The following is a 19,965-nucleotide window of genomic DNA, read 5'->3' on the forward strand; positions in this document are numbered from 1 at the left end:
CTTGTGGGCCAATGAGTCCACAAGCAACTTAAGCAGGGAGGAATCATGACTTCAGATGGAAAAAAAATGCTGAATATTTAAAAAAACAAATATATAGCACTATTTTGAATATAATTCTATATATTTGTTTTTTAGAATATTCAGCATTTTTTTCCATCTGAAGTGAACAATGTTCAGTGTTCACTTCAGATGGAAAAATATGACGAATATTCTAAAAAACGAACATATAGCACTATATTCAATATAGTGCTATATATTTGTTTTTTAGCATATTCTTAATTTTTTTTCTTCTGAAGTCATAATTCCTCCCTGCTTAAGTTGCTTGTGGGCCAATGTCTTATTGGCCCACAAACAAGAAGCAGGGAAGAATGACAAAATGGATGGAAAAAATTACGAATATTCTAAAGACAAATATATAGCAATATATTTTATATATTTTTGACCCACACCTGTATTGATCGCGTAATATTTGCATATTACGTGATCATTACCTTGCTGATTTTCGAGTAAAAAAAAAAAAAGAATGAAGAATATAATGAATATTCGAATTCGCGAATATTCTACAAATATTCTAAAAAATATTTGCAAAATATCGCGAATTCGAATATTCATTATAATATTCTAAAAAATATTTGCTAAATATTCGCGAATTCGAATATTGCCTCTGCCGCTCATCACTGTTAAAGGAATACAATTACACCTATTATTATTTACATGTATGTTCTTATTTTTCTACCAGTGGAACCTTCCCCAAACTTTGGATACTGTTCTTGAACTCTTGTTCTTACCACTCATTGCCCATATTCTTATCACTTTCTAAGTTTCTCTAAAACAGGGTTTAGTACCTACATGAAGTATGGTAACACTACAAACAGGGTCTTCAGGATGATAACGTTTATTTACAGCCATCCAGGAGCCTTAAAACTTTCAAAAAGTTCCAGTGAAAATGGCCACAGAGGGGTGGAACCTCTCCACTTTTATAAACATACACCTACATTTGCATAAGCTCTACACTCCAACAAGGCATCTAACTTTAATAACCTATATATGCATGTATAGCCTTTGATTTTCTGGGGGTCCTCTCATGGTCAACATATGGCTAACAGATGGCTTTCTAGACAAAACTTCTTTGTCTTGTTAAAGTTTAATTTAGCAGTTTCACCATCCTTGGAATGTGGCTAATAGCCTCCATAAGCTGACAATGTGATGGATGCACAACAGGTGACCTAAATATAATTTACTGTTGACCTCTTATGCAATCGTTTTCCAGGCAGCTGTTAGTTATAATATTTATATCAACATCTTGAAAGTTTTTGAACCCTTCAGAATTTTCTATATTTCTGCATCAATGTGACCTAAAATTACAATGGATTTTCACAAAAGTCCTAAAAGTAAATATAGATAACCGAATGAAACAAATCAATTAAAAAATATGGTAATTTATTTCTTGAGAAAAATAATCCATTATCACATGTCTGTGAGTGGCAAAACTATGTTAATCTTTGCTTTCAGTATCTGGTATGACCTCCTTATCCTCCATAGCTGCAACTAAACATTTCTGGTAATTGTTGATTTGTTTTACCCATCATCTTGGAGGAACTTTAGCCCATTCCTCTGCTCAAATTCTGTTATGCTGGTAGGTTTCCTCCCATGAATTGTTCGCTTCAGGTCCATAACATATCTATTGAATTAATGTCAGGGCTTTGACTTGGCCATTCTAAATGAAGTCAATTTTCACAAGTAAGTCATATTTGGCCATTAGGACAAATTTATGCAGAAATAAAGACTTTACATACAGTCACAAGAAAAACAAATTACACCCTCTAAGAAGATCTTAACTTCGGTAAATTCAGGCTCAGATGAACACATGACAAATGACACTGTTTCATTATTTATTTACCAAAACCTATACAGCGGAGGTATGTGAAAAATGCAGAGGAGGTATGCGAAAAATTAAGTACACCCTTACTGCTTCCATAGGAACTAAGATGATATGTAGCAGCCAGCTGCTGCCAATCAAATGTCCTTAATTGATTGATCATCAGCAAGTATAACTTCCTCTCTATAAAAGCAGGAGCTTTGGAAATTTGCTGGTCTGGAGCATTCAGGTGTTGTCTTAGCGAAGCAACTATAGTTCTCCCATACAGCTTTTACTTCCTGCATAACAATGGCTACAGTAATAATGCTGGGGCAACATTACATGGATTTTCAAAATGCTGATGCTCCTGGCACCTACAGTGCCTCAACACTATTCTAGCATGCTGCCAGATCTGATTGTGCGTAGAGGCTCTCCAATCTGTCTCACAGTGGAAAGTCACGATCAGAGGACCCCTCATATGACAACCATATACCATAATAGGAAATATGGATGGGGGAGAAAGCCCCTTTAAAAGAAATGTGTCAACAGAAAATGACCTATTGTTTAACCCCTTTAGCCACAAATCAACAGTGATTGCGGCATCTGTGAAGTAAGACAGAGGGATGCCGCTCCCTGTGCCATTTAGTCAAAGCCCGCACAGTGAAATTGCAGGGCTCTGATCGGTTACCAATGGGCCTGCCGAGTCTTCCCGGGCTGTCAAAGTAACCTCCCTGCTAAGCTGTGCATGAGGCAAAGCTCAGCAGGGAGCGTGTCAAAATCCTATTCATCCTAATAGAATCTCTGTTAGGGTGAATGGGACAAGGGATCAAAATATCTCAGGTTCTAGTCCCCTAAGTTACTGTGAAAAAAGGTAAAAAAAAATAAGTAAAAAAAAAATATATTAATAGTTTAAATCACCCCGTTACCAATTTTCCATATAAAAATATATAAACAATAAAAAATAGACGTAACACGTATTACTGTGTCCACAAATTTCACAACTATTAAAATATAAAAAAATTCATGCACAGTGTGCATCGTAATAGAAAAAAAAAAATACGTGATTTGACATTTTTTGGTCACCTTACCCCCCAAATTTTTTAATAACAATGATCAAAAAGTTTTGTGCCCCTCAAAAATGGTACTAATAAAAACCACAGTTTGTCCCACATAACGGATACAAAATACAAGCCCTCGTACAGCTTTGTGAACGGAAATCTAAAAAAGTTATGGTTGTCAGTAAATCGAAATGCAAGGAAAATTTTGATTTTTTTTCCCCCAAGGTTTTTATTTTTTTAAACATAGTAAAACAACAAAGAACTTTACAAGTTTGGTGTCGCCATATTCAGATTGAGCCCTAATATAAGGACGCCATGTGATTTTTAGCGTGCAGTGAACGCTATAATATCAAAACCCCAAAAACTTTGCTGGAATAGTGATTTTTTTTTTTATTATTTAACCCCACAAAAGAATTGTTTTCCTGTTTTCCAATACAATACATGGTAAATTAAATGGTGCCATTAGAAAAATACATCTTATCCCACCAAAAAAAGGTCTCATATGGCTATATGAATGTAAAATAAAAATAAATATGGCTATTGGAACATGGGGAGGAAAAAATTTAAATGCAAAAACAATTCTTTTTTATTTTTTGGGTGTTTTAAATTTTTCCATGTCACTATCTAGATTTTTTTAAATGTATATAATCCTTCAATTTTCACACTGGCCACCAGACCTTATGACATGTTAGGACTGCTTTTGAGAGCAGCCACATGGGCCATAGACATAATGGACAGAAGCTGACCTATTGAGTGGGAGAGTTTTCTAGGCATGCTTTGTGACGTGTGCAGAGGTCAGGAGGGAGCTAATAAACTGTGATATCTGTTGGACTCTTGGAAAGGCAGTCATGGGTATCTGAGACAAAGGAAAGAGCAAGATACAAAGTTGATTGAAAATTCAGGCAGACCAAGCTGGGTGGTCTTGGATGGTATGGTCAAAAGACAAATGGTAATGTCTCTCTCAAACAATAGATTCTTATACTCCAGATGATGAAGGCATATTACTAAAATAGATCAAAATGCCAGAGTCTACCGCAGTACATGGACATCAATGGGGCAGATTTATCTTAGCCTGGTCGGCATACGTTGGACTATGATAACTAAGTGCACTGATTTATGATGAGGATAAGGCTGTCTGTGCGCCTGAATGAAATCTACACCAGCATATAAGATAGCAAATGTGGCAGGGTCCCATCCTTTTCAGGAAAAAGCCATTTAGAACAGTTGCAAACAAAAAGTGGTGTATTTTAATGGCAGATTTGGCCCAATGTCTTTTTATATATGACATCGTTGTTACATCAATATTCATTCCTGTGATGACCTCAGCACATCACTATGCATAAGGGAAGCTACGCCTCCTGTACTCTGCACAATTCCTAATTGGACAAGAGTTCTGCAATGTGACCACCTGCAAACATTAATATGCATAAGAGAAGTTAGGCCTATTACACTTTATCATGGGTAATTGGCTACAAGTTTTTCAGCATGTTTCAACATAAATATCTAATGTATTGATCCACCTTCCCCTGATTTCATCGTCACTAAAAGTGCTTGTTGGTCATAATGTATAAGGGTTGTTATTTATTATACTCACTTATGTAGCACTACTATATTCCGTAGCCCTTTACAGACATTAGCATCAAGCTGTCCCTAATGGAGCTCACAACATAAGTTTCCGATTAGTATGTCTTTGGAGTGTGGGAAGAAACCGGAGTACTCGGAGGAAACCCATGCAGACATGGCAAGAATATACAAACTCCATGCAGATGTTGCCCTTGGTTGGATTTGAACCTAGGACCCCAGTGCCGCAAGGCACCAGTGCTAACCACTCAGCCACTGTGCTGTCCTGGATAAATATTCAATAATCAAGTATCTAAAAGAATCAGTGGAGTATATAAATCTGTCACTAAGGCTACTTTCACAGTTGCGGCAGAGTGATCCGGCAAGCAGTTCCGTTGACGAACGGACAGCGGATCCGTATTACAAATGCATTGCAAGAACGGATCTGTCTCTCCGGATGTCATCTGGAGAAACGGATCCGTTATATATTTTTTTCACATTTTTACCAGTCTGCGCATGCACAGGACCGGATCCGGCATTGCGTTATTTTTAATGCCGGATCCGGCACAAATACATTTCAATGTAAATTAATGCTGGATCCGGCATTCCGGCAACTGATCCGGAATTTTGGACGGAGATAATACCGCACAATGCTGCGGTATTTCCTCCGTCCAAAACGCTGTTCAGTGACTGAACTGAAGACATCCTTATGCATCCTGAACGGATTTCTCGTCATTCACGATGCATGGGGATGAAACTGATCAGTTATTTTCCGGTATTGAGACCCTTTGACGGAACTCAGTGCCGGAAAAGAAAATCGCTATTGTGAAAGTACCCTAAGACTACATTTATATCTGTGTCAGCAATTCCGGCAGGCTGTTCCGACAGAGAAAAGCCTGACAAATTCTCTGGATCTGGCATTGCCGGATGCAACTGGAATGCCCGCAGGCCCCATTAACTATAATGGGTCTATCGGTGATCCGGCCACAATCTGCGAAAAATTGTGAGAATTGGGCAAACAAAAAATTCTGCATGCTGCGGTTTGTGTCCGGCCGATTCCAAGCATTTTTTGCGAGAACTGGCAGCCGATTCACCCTGCCACACACGTGAAAATAGCCTAAGACTCCTTGATCTCATGGCTAGTCCTAATCAGGAAGCATATGTTTTAATTGATCACCTGGAGACCTCTGTTCTCTAACAAGATCACTAATAACCAAGCTATTTATTTAACTCTTTGCTGAACTCTGAGGTAGAAATATGATATAGAACTACAAGTTGTCTGACTGAGACAACATAAAGAATTATCAAATAAAGCCTATTATATCTAATAATATCACCTATTGTGAATGGTGGATCCTGTCTTATCTATGTGGAGGTGTTACTTGTCATTGTAATTCTGTATTTGGTCATAAGGATAATGGAGAGTGAAAAGTTACCTGTACAGACTGGCAATCATGACCTATTATTAGACCTTGTGGCCACTGTGAAAATTTCAGGATTACATACATTTTTTTAAATAGATGACATGGAAAAAAAAAACTCATCAAAAATGTTGATCAAAAATATGATATAAACGATAGGTCATTTTCTGATAACACATTTCCTTTAAGTCCACAATTAGATGAGTCATTAACGGGTTAAATAGCTATGAAGCCTTGTTTGGGGCATTGAGCAGAGTGTTATTCCAAAGTCACGTTTTTGTCTGTTTCAGACTGCAGAAGTAGCACTTGCAAACCTTAAAAATAAGTATGAAAACGAGAAGACCATGGTAACTGAAACGATGATGAAACTACGGAACGAGCTGAAGGCATTAAAAGAGGATGCTGCCACCTTCTCATCACTAAGAGCCATGTTTGCCACCAGGTAACAATGCTAAATAGATCTGTCATTAGTGTTCTATTTTGAATTTGGTGCTTTGAAATCTAAAGGAGCAAAAAACAGGGTAAAAAATGGAGAACATGTCCCAGGGCAGCGGGCCTCCACTACCTACATCAACAATGCCGAAAAACAGAACATGGCTTAAGCCCTGGTATGTGAGCTCTGCATAGCAGTTTTATGATGGCACTCTTTTGTGTTTACTTTATGGGATTGTATAGTAGTACAGAGATGTAACTTGAAGTTTCTAGACCCTAATGCAAAATCTTCAACAGGGCCCTCCATCTACTGTGTATTATTTAGACCATTGGTATCTTCATATCTGGCAGATGGACCTTCAGGTTCCATCAGGCACCTGGGTGCAACTGTTACCTTTCCTCCTGATATAGCTAAGCCCTGTAGTGGTGTAAGTGCTACCATTAGGACAGTTTTACTTAAATAACAAGACACAGGACACCCCTACAAAAATTGAAAAGTTCAAATATACGTAGCTCTGCTTTTATTCAAAATTATTACTAAACCCTGATAGAGCAGTAAATTGGAACATGTACCTCAAAACCTACCTTTACCTTGGAATACATCAGACCTATTGTGGCGCTTTAAGAAAATTAGATATTGGTTACATATGACTACAAATTTAAATGGGTGCCCATGTAAATCAAATAGAATAATACCCTCAAAGAGGGACTCTTTACTGTAAGAGAATGATCTGGCCCCCTAGTCCGCTATGTTTCTAATTGACTATTTTTCGATGTTATAGATTCTTAGTAGTGTTGAGCACGCATGCTCGGCCGAATACCAGTTCGGCTCGAGCAACGCTATGCTCGGCACATGGCGGTACTCGCCCGAGTACCGCATGTGCTCGAGCGTAATACTCCTCCCCGCACGCTTTGCGGCTGCTAAGCAGCCAATAAACATGCAGGTAAGTACTGCCCTCACTGTAATGCCAGTAGCCACGTTGGCTACTGGCATTACAGTGATTGGCTGGCCGGAACAAGTCATTGGGTGCTATATAGCACCCAATGACGCGTGTTCGTCTCATTGTAAGTCAGGGAGAGCTGAGCATAGGAAGGGACAGAAAGTATAGGGAGTGTATTTGAATTACATTTTTCTACAAAAACTTTTTTTATAGACCCAAAAGTCCTTGTAAGGATTATTGTGTGTGACAACAGCAATATATGTTTGTAGCGCAACCTGCGCTAAATTGCTCAGTGTTAGGGAGAGCTGTGCATAGGAAGGGACAGACAGTGTACAGAGTGTAATAGGAAGATTTTTATACAATAAACTTTTCAGAGACCCAAAAGTCCTTTTAAGGACTATTGTGTGTGACAATATATATTTTTTGTGCATCCTGCGCAAAATGCCATATAATAGGCCGCTGCGGACAGTTAAATTCTTCGCGCCACATCTCCTGTGTAAATTGTGCGCATCCCTAAAATCTCAGTGACATCCAGTGCACTTTTTCTATAGACGGTGTCCACTGCGGACAGTTAAATTATCTGCACCACATCTCCTGTTTAAAGTGTGCGCATTCCTAAAAAATCTGTGACATCTAGTGCACTTTTTCCGTAGACGGTGCCTGCTGCGGACAGGTAAATTATCCGCGCCACATCTCCTGTTTAAAGTGTGCGCATTCCTAAAAAATCTGTGACATCTAGTGCACTTTTTCCGTAGACGGTGCCTGCTGCGGACAGGTAAATTATCCGCGCCACATCTCCTGTTTAAAGTGTGCGTATCCCTAAAATATCAATGACATCCAGTACACTTTTTCCGTAGATGGTGTCCCCTGCGGACAGTAAAATTATCCACGCCACATCTCCTGTTTAAAGTATGCGCATCCCTAAAATATCAGTGATATCCAGTGCACTTTTTCCATAGACAGTGTCTGCTGCAGACAGTTAAATTATCTGCGCCACATCTCCTGTTTAAAGTGTGCGCATCCCTAAAATATCAGTGACATCTAGTGCACTTTTTTCCGTAGACACTGCGAACTGTGCCTGCTGCCAGAGCGCAAGAAAAACAATCATCCAAGATACCTAGCTTCATGACCCAGTTTGCAGGGCGGTCAGACCAGTGCGACCAGGTGGTCAGTTGGATTGCAGCAGATAATACTTCCAGTCGGTTAAGCACCACTCTGTCTTCCACCAAGTCCAGTCTCAATAGCCAGGAGTCTGGTCAACACAATCCTCATCCTGATCCCCCTTCCTCCCACCATTTACAGTCTGGCCAAACAAGTGATCACACAGACTTGGATATTCCGAGGATGTCTTTTCATCGCCATTACTTGATTTGTCCCTCTTACCAAACACGCTTGAAAAGGTACATAAGATCTTGTGCCCTGATTCCCAACCTCTTGAACATCCACAGTCACAAGAACATGATGGTGGGGAACGGCAATTAGTGTTTTATGAGGTGGATGATGATGAGACAAAGTTGCCAATGAGTCAACCGCAATTACTGTCTCAAGAGATTGATGAAGAGGATGAGACACAGTTGTCAGTAACTGAGGTTGTGGTTAGGTCAACAAATCAGGAGGATGATCAGAGTGAGGAAGTGGAAGAGGAGGTGATGGACGATGAGGTCACTGACCCAACCTGGGAAGGTGGAAAGCCGAGCGAGGACAGCAGTACAGAGGGGGAGGGATCAGCAGCACCGCAACAGGCTGGAAGATGCAGTAGGGTGGCAAAAGGGAGAAGGCGGCCCACACCACACAGGCCCGCAACTGTTCCATGGAGCACCCCCTTGCGGAAATCTCCCTTGCCAAGGGGTAGATGTTCCACAGTATGGCGCTTTTTTGAGGAAAGTGCGGACGACGAAAGAATAGTAGTTTGCAACCTGTGCCATACAAAAATTAGCTGGGCGTGAACACTAGCAACCTCACCACCACCAGCATAATCCGCCACATGGCATCCAAGCACCGTAATAAGTGGGACGAATGCCTGGGTCCACAATCTGTGTCTGTGGGTCACACCAGGCGCAGGCCCAGATGCATCCTGCCCTTCACCTGGACCTTTGCAAGCACCATCAGCGACCACATCCACTTCTGTGTCCCAGCGCAGCGTACAAATGTCCTTACCCCAGGCATTTGAATCCAGGCACAAATACCCAGCCACCCACCCACAGGCCATAGCACTAAATGCACAACTTTCCAAATTACTGGCCCTGGAAATGTTGCCATTTAGGCTTGTGGACACTGAGGCCTCCCGCAGCCTGATGTCGGTGGCCGTCCCTCGTTACGCAGTCCCCAGCCACCACTATTTTTCACGGTGTGCCGTGCCCACCTTACACCAACATGTGTCCTGTAAGATCACACGTGCCCTGACCAGCGCAGTTACTGGGAAGGTCCACTTAACCACGGACACATGGACAGGTGCATTCGGCCAGGGACACTACATTTCCCTGACAGCACACTGGGTGAGCGTTGTGGAGGCGGGGAGCGAGTACTCTGGAATGGCACAGGTGCTACCGATGCAAAGGATTGCGGGCCCTACGTCAATCAGGGTTTTTACGCCAGCACCTACGTTAGTGGCTCCAACCCCCACTTCTCCTCCTCTAGCTCCTCCTCCACTTCCGACTCCTAATTATCCGCGTGCATCACCAGTCAGCCATCAGCCGGTAGCTGGAAGCAGTGTAGCACTGCAGTGGGGAAGAGTCAACAGGCTGTGCTGAAGCTTATATGCTTAGGTGACAAACAGCACATGCCGCAGAGCTGTTGCAGGGGATAAGAGACCAGACTGAGCTGTGGCTCTTGCCACTCAACAAAGAACCAGGCATGGTTGTATGTGATGATGGCCGTAACTTGGTGGCGGCTTTGGTGCTTGGCAAGCTCACACACATCCCATGCCTAGCCCACGTCTCAAACTTAGGTCTCAAAACCTACCCCAATTTGCCTGAACTACTGGTGAAGGTGCGCCGCGTCTGTGCACATTTCCGCAAGTCACCGACAGCTTCAGCCGGTCTGCCAACGCTGCAGCAGCGCTTGAAATTGCCAGCTCACTGGCTGTTGTGTGACGTGAGCACGGGCTCGAACTCCACGCTCCACATGTTGGCCAGGCTTTATGAGCAGCAGAGGGCAGTAGTGGAATACCATCTGCAACGTGGTTGTTGCCTTTCCAGTTAGCTTCCGCTATTCACAAGGGAGGAGTGGGCATGGATGTCTGACCTCTGAGTTTTTAAGAAATTTTGAGGAATCAACACAGATAAGCGGCAATAACGCTATTATCAGCGTAACCATCCCACTTCTGTGTCTACTCAAATACTCGCTGCTCACAATTAGGAGCGACGCTTTGCATGTGGAAGAGGTGGAAATGGGGGAAGACATTACACTCGGTGATAGCCAGACCACCCTCAGTTCGTCTTCTCAGCGTGAATTGGACGATGAGGAGGAGGAGGAGCAGGTGATGGTTGCCTCCGCTACAGAGGGTAGTACCCATGAAAGTTTAATTTTTCATCTAAAATCGTTTTTTTCTTCGGTTTTGGGCATATTATTGTCAGTCTGTAAAAGTGGCGTACTATTTGGACAACATCGTCCCCAGCAGCGACCTGTGAGTACAACATGCATCCAGACATCCTCCCCATGCTGTTCCAGAACGATTTTGGTGGAGTTTCCATTAATTTCTGACATTTTCCTATGAACCAGGATCCCTCCCCTCTCCAGAGCAGGGGGTACCTGGTTTAATGCTCGGGTTCTCCCATTGACTTCCATTATACTCGGTCGAGCACCCGAACATCCCGATGTGTTCAGCCCAAGCACCCGAGCACTACGGTATTCGATCAACACTACTTCTTAGGCATCTGTAACAATGATTTATACTGTTCCATCCTGTTTATTGGGTTTGCTTATCTCCTTCGTCTGAAGATCTTCCTGTTTTGTGCAAGCTGCCTAGATATTTGCTGGCCAAAAATCAATTCACATAACTGAAAGAATTTCATCCTGATGAGAATGCCAATACCTAATGGCTGCGCTGCTCTATTATTGTACAAACAAATAAATGTCTGTCTGCAGCATGTCTATTTTCAGGTGTTTCAAGGTCATATAGAAGGGGTGTTCCATATCATCTTCAAAACCAAAATAAATTTTTGTATAACATTTAGAAATGTCCCTGAGGTTTATTAAAAACATCTGTTCAGCTGTTTCTGTTCATGGGAAATCTAACAACTGTTTTGCCTCCTTGAGAGCTTCCACAGGGTGGTCATCAAGGTATCCAAAGATCCTGAAGAACAAATATTAATGCACCAACGTGGTGTCTCTACATCTACTAGGTAGCCACATTGCCACAAATGACTCTTCCTAGTACATGTTAGGGGATGTTCAAAGTTGCTACGTACTCATTGTCTCACAAGGTCAAAATCAGCACCAGGGTAACCTAGGAAGATTTCAGGGCCTACTGAGCTTTGAAGGCCCATTACTTTATGCGCAGCATGCAGCACTATTCTTATTTATTTATTTTATGCACTTATATAGCGCTACTATATTCTGCAGCGCTTTACAGACATTAGCATCCAACTGTCCCCAATGAGGCTCACAATCTAAGTTCCCTATCAGTATGTCTTCGGAGTTCTTGGAGTTTAATCACGGAAAGGAATCTTATAAATTATAAGTACAGTAAGGGGTCCTTCAGGCACAATTTGGGTCTGCCATAGGACAGATCTAGTACAGTATTCAGGCTTTCATTATAAATGGAAGCCGTGATGCAGATGTGAACAGCCCTTCACTGCCTGTGAAAATAAAAGTACCAAACTGATAATTAGAATAAATATTTTATTAAATCAAGAACATGATTAAAAACACACATATAATTGATGCCAAGGACAGGGTAGGGCATCAATTATATGTGTGTTTTTAATCATCTTCTTGATTTAATAAAATATTTATTCTAATTATCAGTTTGGTACTTTGAGCTTCTTTCCTCTTTTCCTTTGTTATTGTACTCGGAGCTTGTACCGAGTTATTTCTTTTCGGATATCCCAACACATTTATACGGTGTAGGCACTGTTCTCCTTGTGTGTGTTTGTGGGATATCCGGGGTCATTCCTCTTTTTTCTGTGAAAATAAAACAAAAAATGTTTATATAATACAAAGACATTAAAACACTCAATATCACCCTGTAAGTGTCTAATAGATCAGGAAACAAAAACCTACAAGAGAAGAACTACATTTCAAGGGAGATCTACTGAGTAGTAGACTCACAGATCCAATAACTCTTGTGATCATAAATCACTGTTATTACATAATGTTAGTTTCTTACAACCAAACAGTGTTATCTTCCATGAGATATTTTCTCTCCCTATAGGTCTATACTAACCTTGAAAATTAATGAGGCCAAACAACTATACAGCCAGTGAGTGAACTAAGCACACATTCTTCATTAGCATGGGTCCAGGTGACTGCATAAATGCAATGTGTTCACGGAGCTCAAATAATGCTGCTCCATGCAACCTGTCCCTGGACCTAAGTGACTAATGGGTTTGACACGTGAAGGAGCATAAACTCAGTTGAACAAAGGATGCCTGCTCAGCTTCTGGTGCTGCATTTTCAGCAACTGATATGCTGTTAGTGTCTCACAGTATAACCTAAAGACTGTTCCACACACAACTGAGCTTGCTCATAAGATGTATTGTATTATAGACGTTGTATACATTTCATCACTCTGTAACCAGTGCATCTTTAGGAGCATTAGTATATACTATCCATATGTGGAAATGCCAGGCACCCTTTATTAGCGTGTGGCGGCAAGACTAGCACTAGGGTGTCCATGAAGCAGCCGCCAGAATTGAGCCTTTTTAACAGGAAATCCCCACCCAGCTATGGAGCACAAACAGGGTGCTGGCCACTCCTCAGTGGTTCATAGTGTGCAAAATCAATGCCCATTTTCCTACCTCCCTGCCAGCTGGCTCCTGCCTCTGATACATGGGGGGCTCTGATAGTAACACCTTATGCATCAAGTGTAACCATGAGGCTCCAAAGTTGTCCCTTCATGCAGTGGAAACAACTGAGAATGCGAAGGGAGGAGTATGAGTATGACAGGACTGTGAGGAATATGGATTATTATTTAATGTCAGCCATGTTCCCACCCCAGCCATCTGCTGTCAGATAGCAGAGGTAGTGAGCTCCACAGGGGGGCCCTGCTTCAAAGCCCAGCCAAATGACAGAGAACTTCTAGCAGGCCACCTTTGATTATAATTTCTCACCTCCATCCAGATAGCATAGATCCTGCAGGAAAGATTCCCTGCAGGGGGTCTAGGCCATTCCCCAGTTCAATAAGACATCATGGAACCGGCGATTCGTAAGCAATTATAAATTGACCTTCCATCGCAGACCTAAACCAGATACATATTTGTGTCCCTGTGGCCATGATGAACAGGCCTGTGGTCATAGTTTGGTGGTGGGATTCCAGGGAGGGGAGATATACATATCTCCCCACAGAAACCAAATAATGGTACCATGCTTGGACTCTACTGGTAACCCAGGTGGATCCATTGATCCCTGAATCACCTTCCTGTGACATTCTGGTCTGGAGCCATGAGCCCTAATCGGTTTTGTGACTCATTTGCTGCCAGCCCCAGAAGAGGGGGGAGTGGACTCCTCCCAGAGGCCGGGAGGGGCCGGCTACAGGTCAAAAGGCTTGTGCCAGCAAGAGGGCATGTCTTTTCTTCTGAAGGGGGGTCACGCTGCATGCGTGTTTGGAAGGGACCTGGAAACGGCTGACACCACTGCTTCCTATGTGACTACAGCTAAGCCTTATAGAAACCCATTATCTATCACCACCCAAAGGACTCATCCATCTGGTAAACTGACTTTTGTTCTGCTTAACCCTGTTGTACCACGCCATCTGTATTTACCACTCAGACCACTGTACAGGGAGTGCAGAATTATTAGGCAACTTGTATTTTTGAGGATTAATTTTATTATTGAACAACAACCATGTTCTCAATGAACCCAAAAAACTCATTAATATCAAAGCTGAATATTTTTGGAAGTAGTTTTTAGTTTGTTTTTAGTTTTAGCTATTTTAGGGGGATATCTGTGTGTGCAGGTGACTATTACTGTACATAATTATTAGGCAACTTAACAAAAAACAAATATATACCCATTTCAATTATTTATTTTTACCAGTGAAACCAATATAACATCTCAACATTCACAAATATACATTTCTGACATTCAAAAACAAAACAAAAACAAATCAGTGACCAATATAGCCACCTTTCTTTGCAAGGACACTCAAAAGCCTGCCATCCATGGATTCTGTCAGTGTTTTGATCTGTTCACCATCAACATTGCGTGCAGCAGCTACCACAGCCTCCCAGACACTGTTCAGAGAGGTGTACTGTTTTCCCTCCTTGTAAATCTCACATTTGATGATGGACCACAGGTTCTCAATGGGGTTCAGATCAGGTGAACAAGGAGGCCATGTCATTAGATTTTCTTCTTTTATACCCTTTCTTGCCAGCCACGTTGTGGAGTACTTGGACGCGTGTGATGGAGCATTGTCCTGCATGAAAATCATGTTTTTCTTACCTTGCAGACTTCTTCCTGTACCACTACTTGAAGAAGGTGTCTTCCAGAAACTGGCAGTAGGACTGGGAGTTGAGCTTGACTCCATCCTCAACCCAAAAAGGCCCCACAAGCTCATCTTTGATGATACCAGCCAAAACCAGTACTCCACCTCCACCTTGCTGGCGTCTGAGTCGGACTGGAGCTCTCTGCCCTTTACCAATCCAGCCATCTGGCCCATCAAGACTCACTCTCATTTCATCAGTCCATAAAACCTTAGAAAAATCAGTCTTGAGATATTTCTTGGCCCAGTCTTGACATTTCAGCTTGTGTGTCTTGTTCAGTGGTGGTCGTCTTTCAGCCTTTCTTACCTTGGCCATGTCTCTGAGTATTGCACACCTTCTGCCTTTGGGCACTCCAGTGATGTTGCAGCTCTGAAATATGGCCAAACTGGTGGCAAGTGGCATCTTGGCAGCTGCACGCTTGACTTTTCTCAGTTCAAGGGCAGTTATTTTGCGCCTTGGTTTTTCCACACGCTTCTTGCGACCCTGTTGACTATTTTGAATGAAACGCTTGATTGTTCGATGATCACGCTTTAGAAGCTTTGCAATTTTAAGAGTGCTGCATCCCTCTGCAAGATATCTCACTATTTTGACTTTTCTGAGCCTGTCAAGTCCTTCTTTTGACCCATTTTGCCAAAGGAAAGGAAGTTGCCTAATAATTATGCACACCTGATATAGGGTGTTGATGTCATTAGACCACACCCCTTCTCATTACAGAGATGCACATCACCTAATATGCTTAATTGGTAGTAGGCTTTCGAGCCTATACAGCTTGGAGTAAGACAACATGCATAAAGAGGATGATGTGGTCAAAATACTCATTTGATTAATAATTCTGCACGTAGTGTATATATTTTCTGTGTATATTGTGTTATGTCTAGTGAGCCATTAAGGCAATTAAATATATAATTTAATCTTGAGCTGTTCTGGTATCTCATTCACGAATCCCCACGTCTGTGTTTTGGCCTAGTTATACGCTACTGTGGGTTGGTTTCTCACCCTATATAATCCTGTTAGCGGACCCGACTTATATCAAACGAGAAGCTGGTGGCAGTTTTCCCAGGCTGAGGAAGCGCTGTTTCACTGGGGCAGTGAAAAGGCTCCCTCAGCTTGTTGCCTCTCTGTGCCCGCGTGGACAAGAGGAGTCTGTAAACACTGTACCAAGCTGACCTTACCTGCTCGTCAGGGACAGCGTAACGTCACGCCTTGGTGACCATACCGTATCTCGCTGGGTCTACGTATTTGACGTCCGAAGTCAGTCAGGATACGGTATTCGTTACAAGGTCTATGCTAGATTTCCATAGGCACGTGGAATACTGGCTAGAAAATTAGTGAATTGGATGTAGTTTGGGTATATATAATATGGGACATGGTATAATAAAGTGCTATATCCAATAAACATGTTGTCTACCATAGCAAAGCAAGTAATAGGAAACATATAGTGAAGTAAATCATATGTTACTTCCATTTGCATATATTAGATCTCAGTAAGTGCCCCCACTCTGGTGCAATCAGACTAGCATTGTCCTAGGGTATGAAAAGCAATACTGTAGGCCATATAACAGAATAATAGAAAAAAATCCAGCAGCAGGCTCAGGATAAAATCCAATTTCTTTATTTCTTTATTATAAAATCCATAGGCTGACCAGACAGGCAAGGTCTACGCGTTTCGACTGTACGTCTTAATCATGATCTGAGTGATTCGTCTGCAATATAATGTGAGAAACTAAAAAGCATAATAATTTCTGAAAACATAGGACCGGTAGCTGAGCGGGCATCCTTTGAGCTTAGTTTATGCTCATTCACATGTGAAACCCACTAGGTCCAGGGACAGGTTGCTTGGAGCAGCATTATTTATCTGTGCACTCACTTGTCCTTGCTAATGAAGAATCTTTTTGTCTAAGTGAATTTTCCAGGTTAGCTATAGAGACCTATAGAGAGAGAGAGCTAGTATCTTGTGGCAGATAACATTATCTGGTGGAAAGAAACTAACATTACCTAACAACAGTGATTTATTATCATTAGAGTCATCGGATCCATGAGTCTACTACTCAGCAGATCTCACTTAAACATCTGGTTCTTCACTTAGGGATTTAGTTGCCTAATATATGAGGCAATCACAGAGCGATAGAGAGAATGATTTTAATACCTTTGCACTGAATAATCATTATTAGTTTTGAACTTTTTAACAGTGATAAGCAGATGTGAACAGAACCCAAACTTACTTGTTTTTCAAAGCAAGGGTGGGATAGACATCAAACCTTGATGCCATCTATCAAGAGCTGTATTGTCCATATTTATCAGGGATGCAGAACATTGTAGGCATGGCCATGGCATCAACAACCCACCTATTTGCTCCTCTAGCTTTCTTCTTTACTAATACAATTTAAATACTTTATCCCTTTTCTTCTTTTGGTGAGGCATGGATTAGAACTAAATTAAAATATTATGTCAGTTTATTCATAAAAACCAAATGTTAGTGAAAATAAGTAACATATACAATAACATCGTCTCTGAATATTAAAATGCGCCGGAATAAAGTGTAAGTTCCACTGGTTCCAGAACAGACCCAAATAACTTAGATAATTAGGAAAAAAATGAATATGTTAGGTGATCACCTACGACTGATTAGCTGGTCACAACTGGCTGGAAAAAAATCTCTCTCTTTCCCATAAAGACAAGACAGTTAGATGTCTATATATATATATATATATATATATATATATATATATACATATATGTACAGCCTAAATCAGAGCTGGAAGTGGCTGGTAACCACTCTGATTGGTCTGCCTATCTATAATAAAATATATAACAGCACATATAAAATAAATGTCATAGACAAACAGTAACAAAGTAGCATGACTGGTCTGATAATAACAGAATTGCTGTCCAGAAAATACACAGAAAAGCCGTCCAAACTTTGATGACCCCTGTGGAGTTGAGGCTTCGTATAATGGTAGTAGATAGAGGGTATATGTTTTGTCAAAGTGACAGGTACCACGCCCCTTTTACACACCCCTTTTATATAGCTTGATATAAATTTGATATAAAATTTATATCGCGATATATGCAAGCAGATGGCTTAATTCATGAGGTTCCCAGACACTTGTTGTCATGGTGGCTTAATTCCAGATTTTCCCAGACCTCTGACAACCGAGCTGCTCTACAAGGGCATGACCTCTGTCATGGATATCGAAAGCACAGCTTTTAGACCTGGCCACAGGAGGTATTCTTCTAATCGATACGGTTCTAAATGACTTTTCTACAGACATAGGTCCCAGGCTCTGCATGGCTATCACAGAGAGACTTGGGCACATAGAAGCATAGACCAACAAGGCATAATACACTTAAAAGGTAAGAACCATTGGCACTTATGCTTTTAAAGCTTTCACTATTTTTGAATATGCTTTATGCTATCTGTATCTATGTATCTGTGTTCATTTATAATTCGTAATGCTTCACTAACTGGCTTTTTCTTTTATCACATACAAATGAGGTTAGATTTTAACTAGCAATATCTTTCACTATTTATTGAATATATCTCATGTTATCTGAATCTATGTAACGTCTATCTATCTATCTATCTATCTATCTATCTATCTATATATCTATCCATTTTATCTATCTATGTGTACATGCTGCCAAATACCCCAACTATCTAAATTCTATCTATCTATACATCTATCCATCTATCTATGTATCTATCTCTTCTAGCTATCTATCTATCTATCTATCTATCTTTTATCTATCCATTTATCTATCCAACTATCTATCTATCCAGCTATCTGCTATATAGCTATGTATCTATACATCCATATACCCCATCAATCTAAATTTTAGCAGTTATCTATCTATCTAGCCATCTACCTGTTTTCTATCTATCAATTTATCTACATATCTATCTGTCTATCTTTCTATCTACCTATCTATAGGCTATCTAGCCATCTACCTGTTTTCTATCTATCCATTTATCTATCTATCAATCCATTTTTATCCAGACAACTGTCTATCTATCTATCTATCTATCCAGGGCCGGTGCTACCATAAGGCAGACCAAGCGGCCGCCTTAGGGCGCACCCTGGGGGAGGGCGGAAAAATGTGACATGGAGGGGGAGAAATGTGACATGGGGGTCTGATGGATGACATTGAAGGCTGATGGCTGGGGGATGATGTCTGACATGGGGTTCTGATCTGAGGTCTGATTAACATTGGGGGTCTGATTGGGGCTGTGAGCTGAGGTCTGATTAACATTGGGGGTCTGATTGCTGGTCTGACTTGAGTGGTATTGGAAAATATTTTTTTCTTATTATCCTCCTCTAAAACCTAGGTGTGTCTTAGAGGTCGAAAAATATGGTCCTTAAACCAGCCATTGTCTAAAGCAGAGAGAAGAAACCAGGACCACAGAGAGGAGAAGCGTGGGGGGGGGCGCCAAATGGGAGCTTCGCTTGTGTTGGCAAAAATCCCTGCACCGGCCCTGTATCTATCTATCTATCTATCTATTCTGTCTATCTACAGACATGTCAGGACATGTCCTAATATAAAGTCTATACATATATCTATCCATCTATCTGTTATCTATCTATGTAGCTAAACAACCATATACCCTTATATCTAAATTCTAGCTATCAATTTATCGACCTATCTATCCTTCTATCTATTATCTTTTTATCTATTATCTATCTATCTTTCTATCTATCTATAGTCTATCTTTCCAGCTATCTGTTATCTGTCCATCTTTCCATCTATCTATCTATCTATGTAGCTATACAGCCATATACCCCATCTATCTAAAGTCTATCTATCAATGTATATACCTAGCTATCCTTCTATCTATCAATTATCTATCTATCTTTCTATCTACATATCTAACCGTCTATCTTTCTATCTACCTATCTATAGGCTATCTAGCCATCTACCTGTTTTCTATCTATCCATTTATCTATCCATCAATCCATTTTTATCCAGAAAACTGTCTATCTATCTATCTATCTATCTATCTATCTAACTAAATTCTATCAATTTATCTATCTATATTTCTAGATACATATCTAT

The 19,965-nt window shown here is 41.0% G+C and overlaps 1 protein-coding gene across 1 annotated transcript in view; it reads left to right on the forward strand.

Annotated features, from left to right (window-relative positions):
* Window positions 1-19,965, forward strand: part of BICD1 (BICD cargo adaptor 1) — a 194,057-nt gene that overhangs the window by 152,181 nt on the left and 21,911 nt on the right. The window contains exon 6 of the mRNA XM_044277450.1: window positions 6,188-6,339. Within this exon, the coding sequence (XP_044133385.1) occupies window positions 6,188-6,339 (152 nt within the window). The remainder of the gene's footprint in view (window positions 1-6,187; window positions 6,340-19,965) is intronic.

Source organism: Bufo gargarizans, chromosome 2 (genome assembly GCF_014858855.1).
Source record: "Bufo gargarizans isolate SCDJY-AF-19 chromosome 2, ASM1485885v1, whole genome shotgun sequence".
Classification (NCBI taxonomy): domain Eukaryota; kingdom Metazoa; phylum Chordata; class Amphibia; order Anura; family Bufonidae; genus Bufo; species Bufo gargarizans.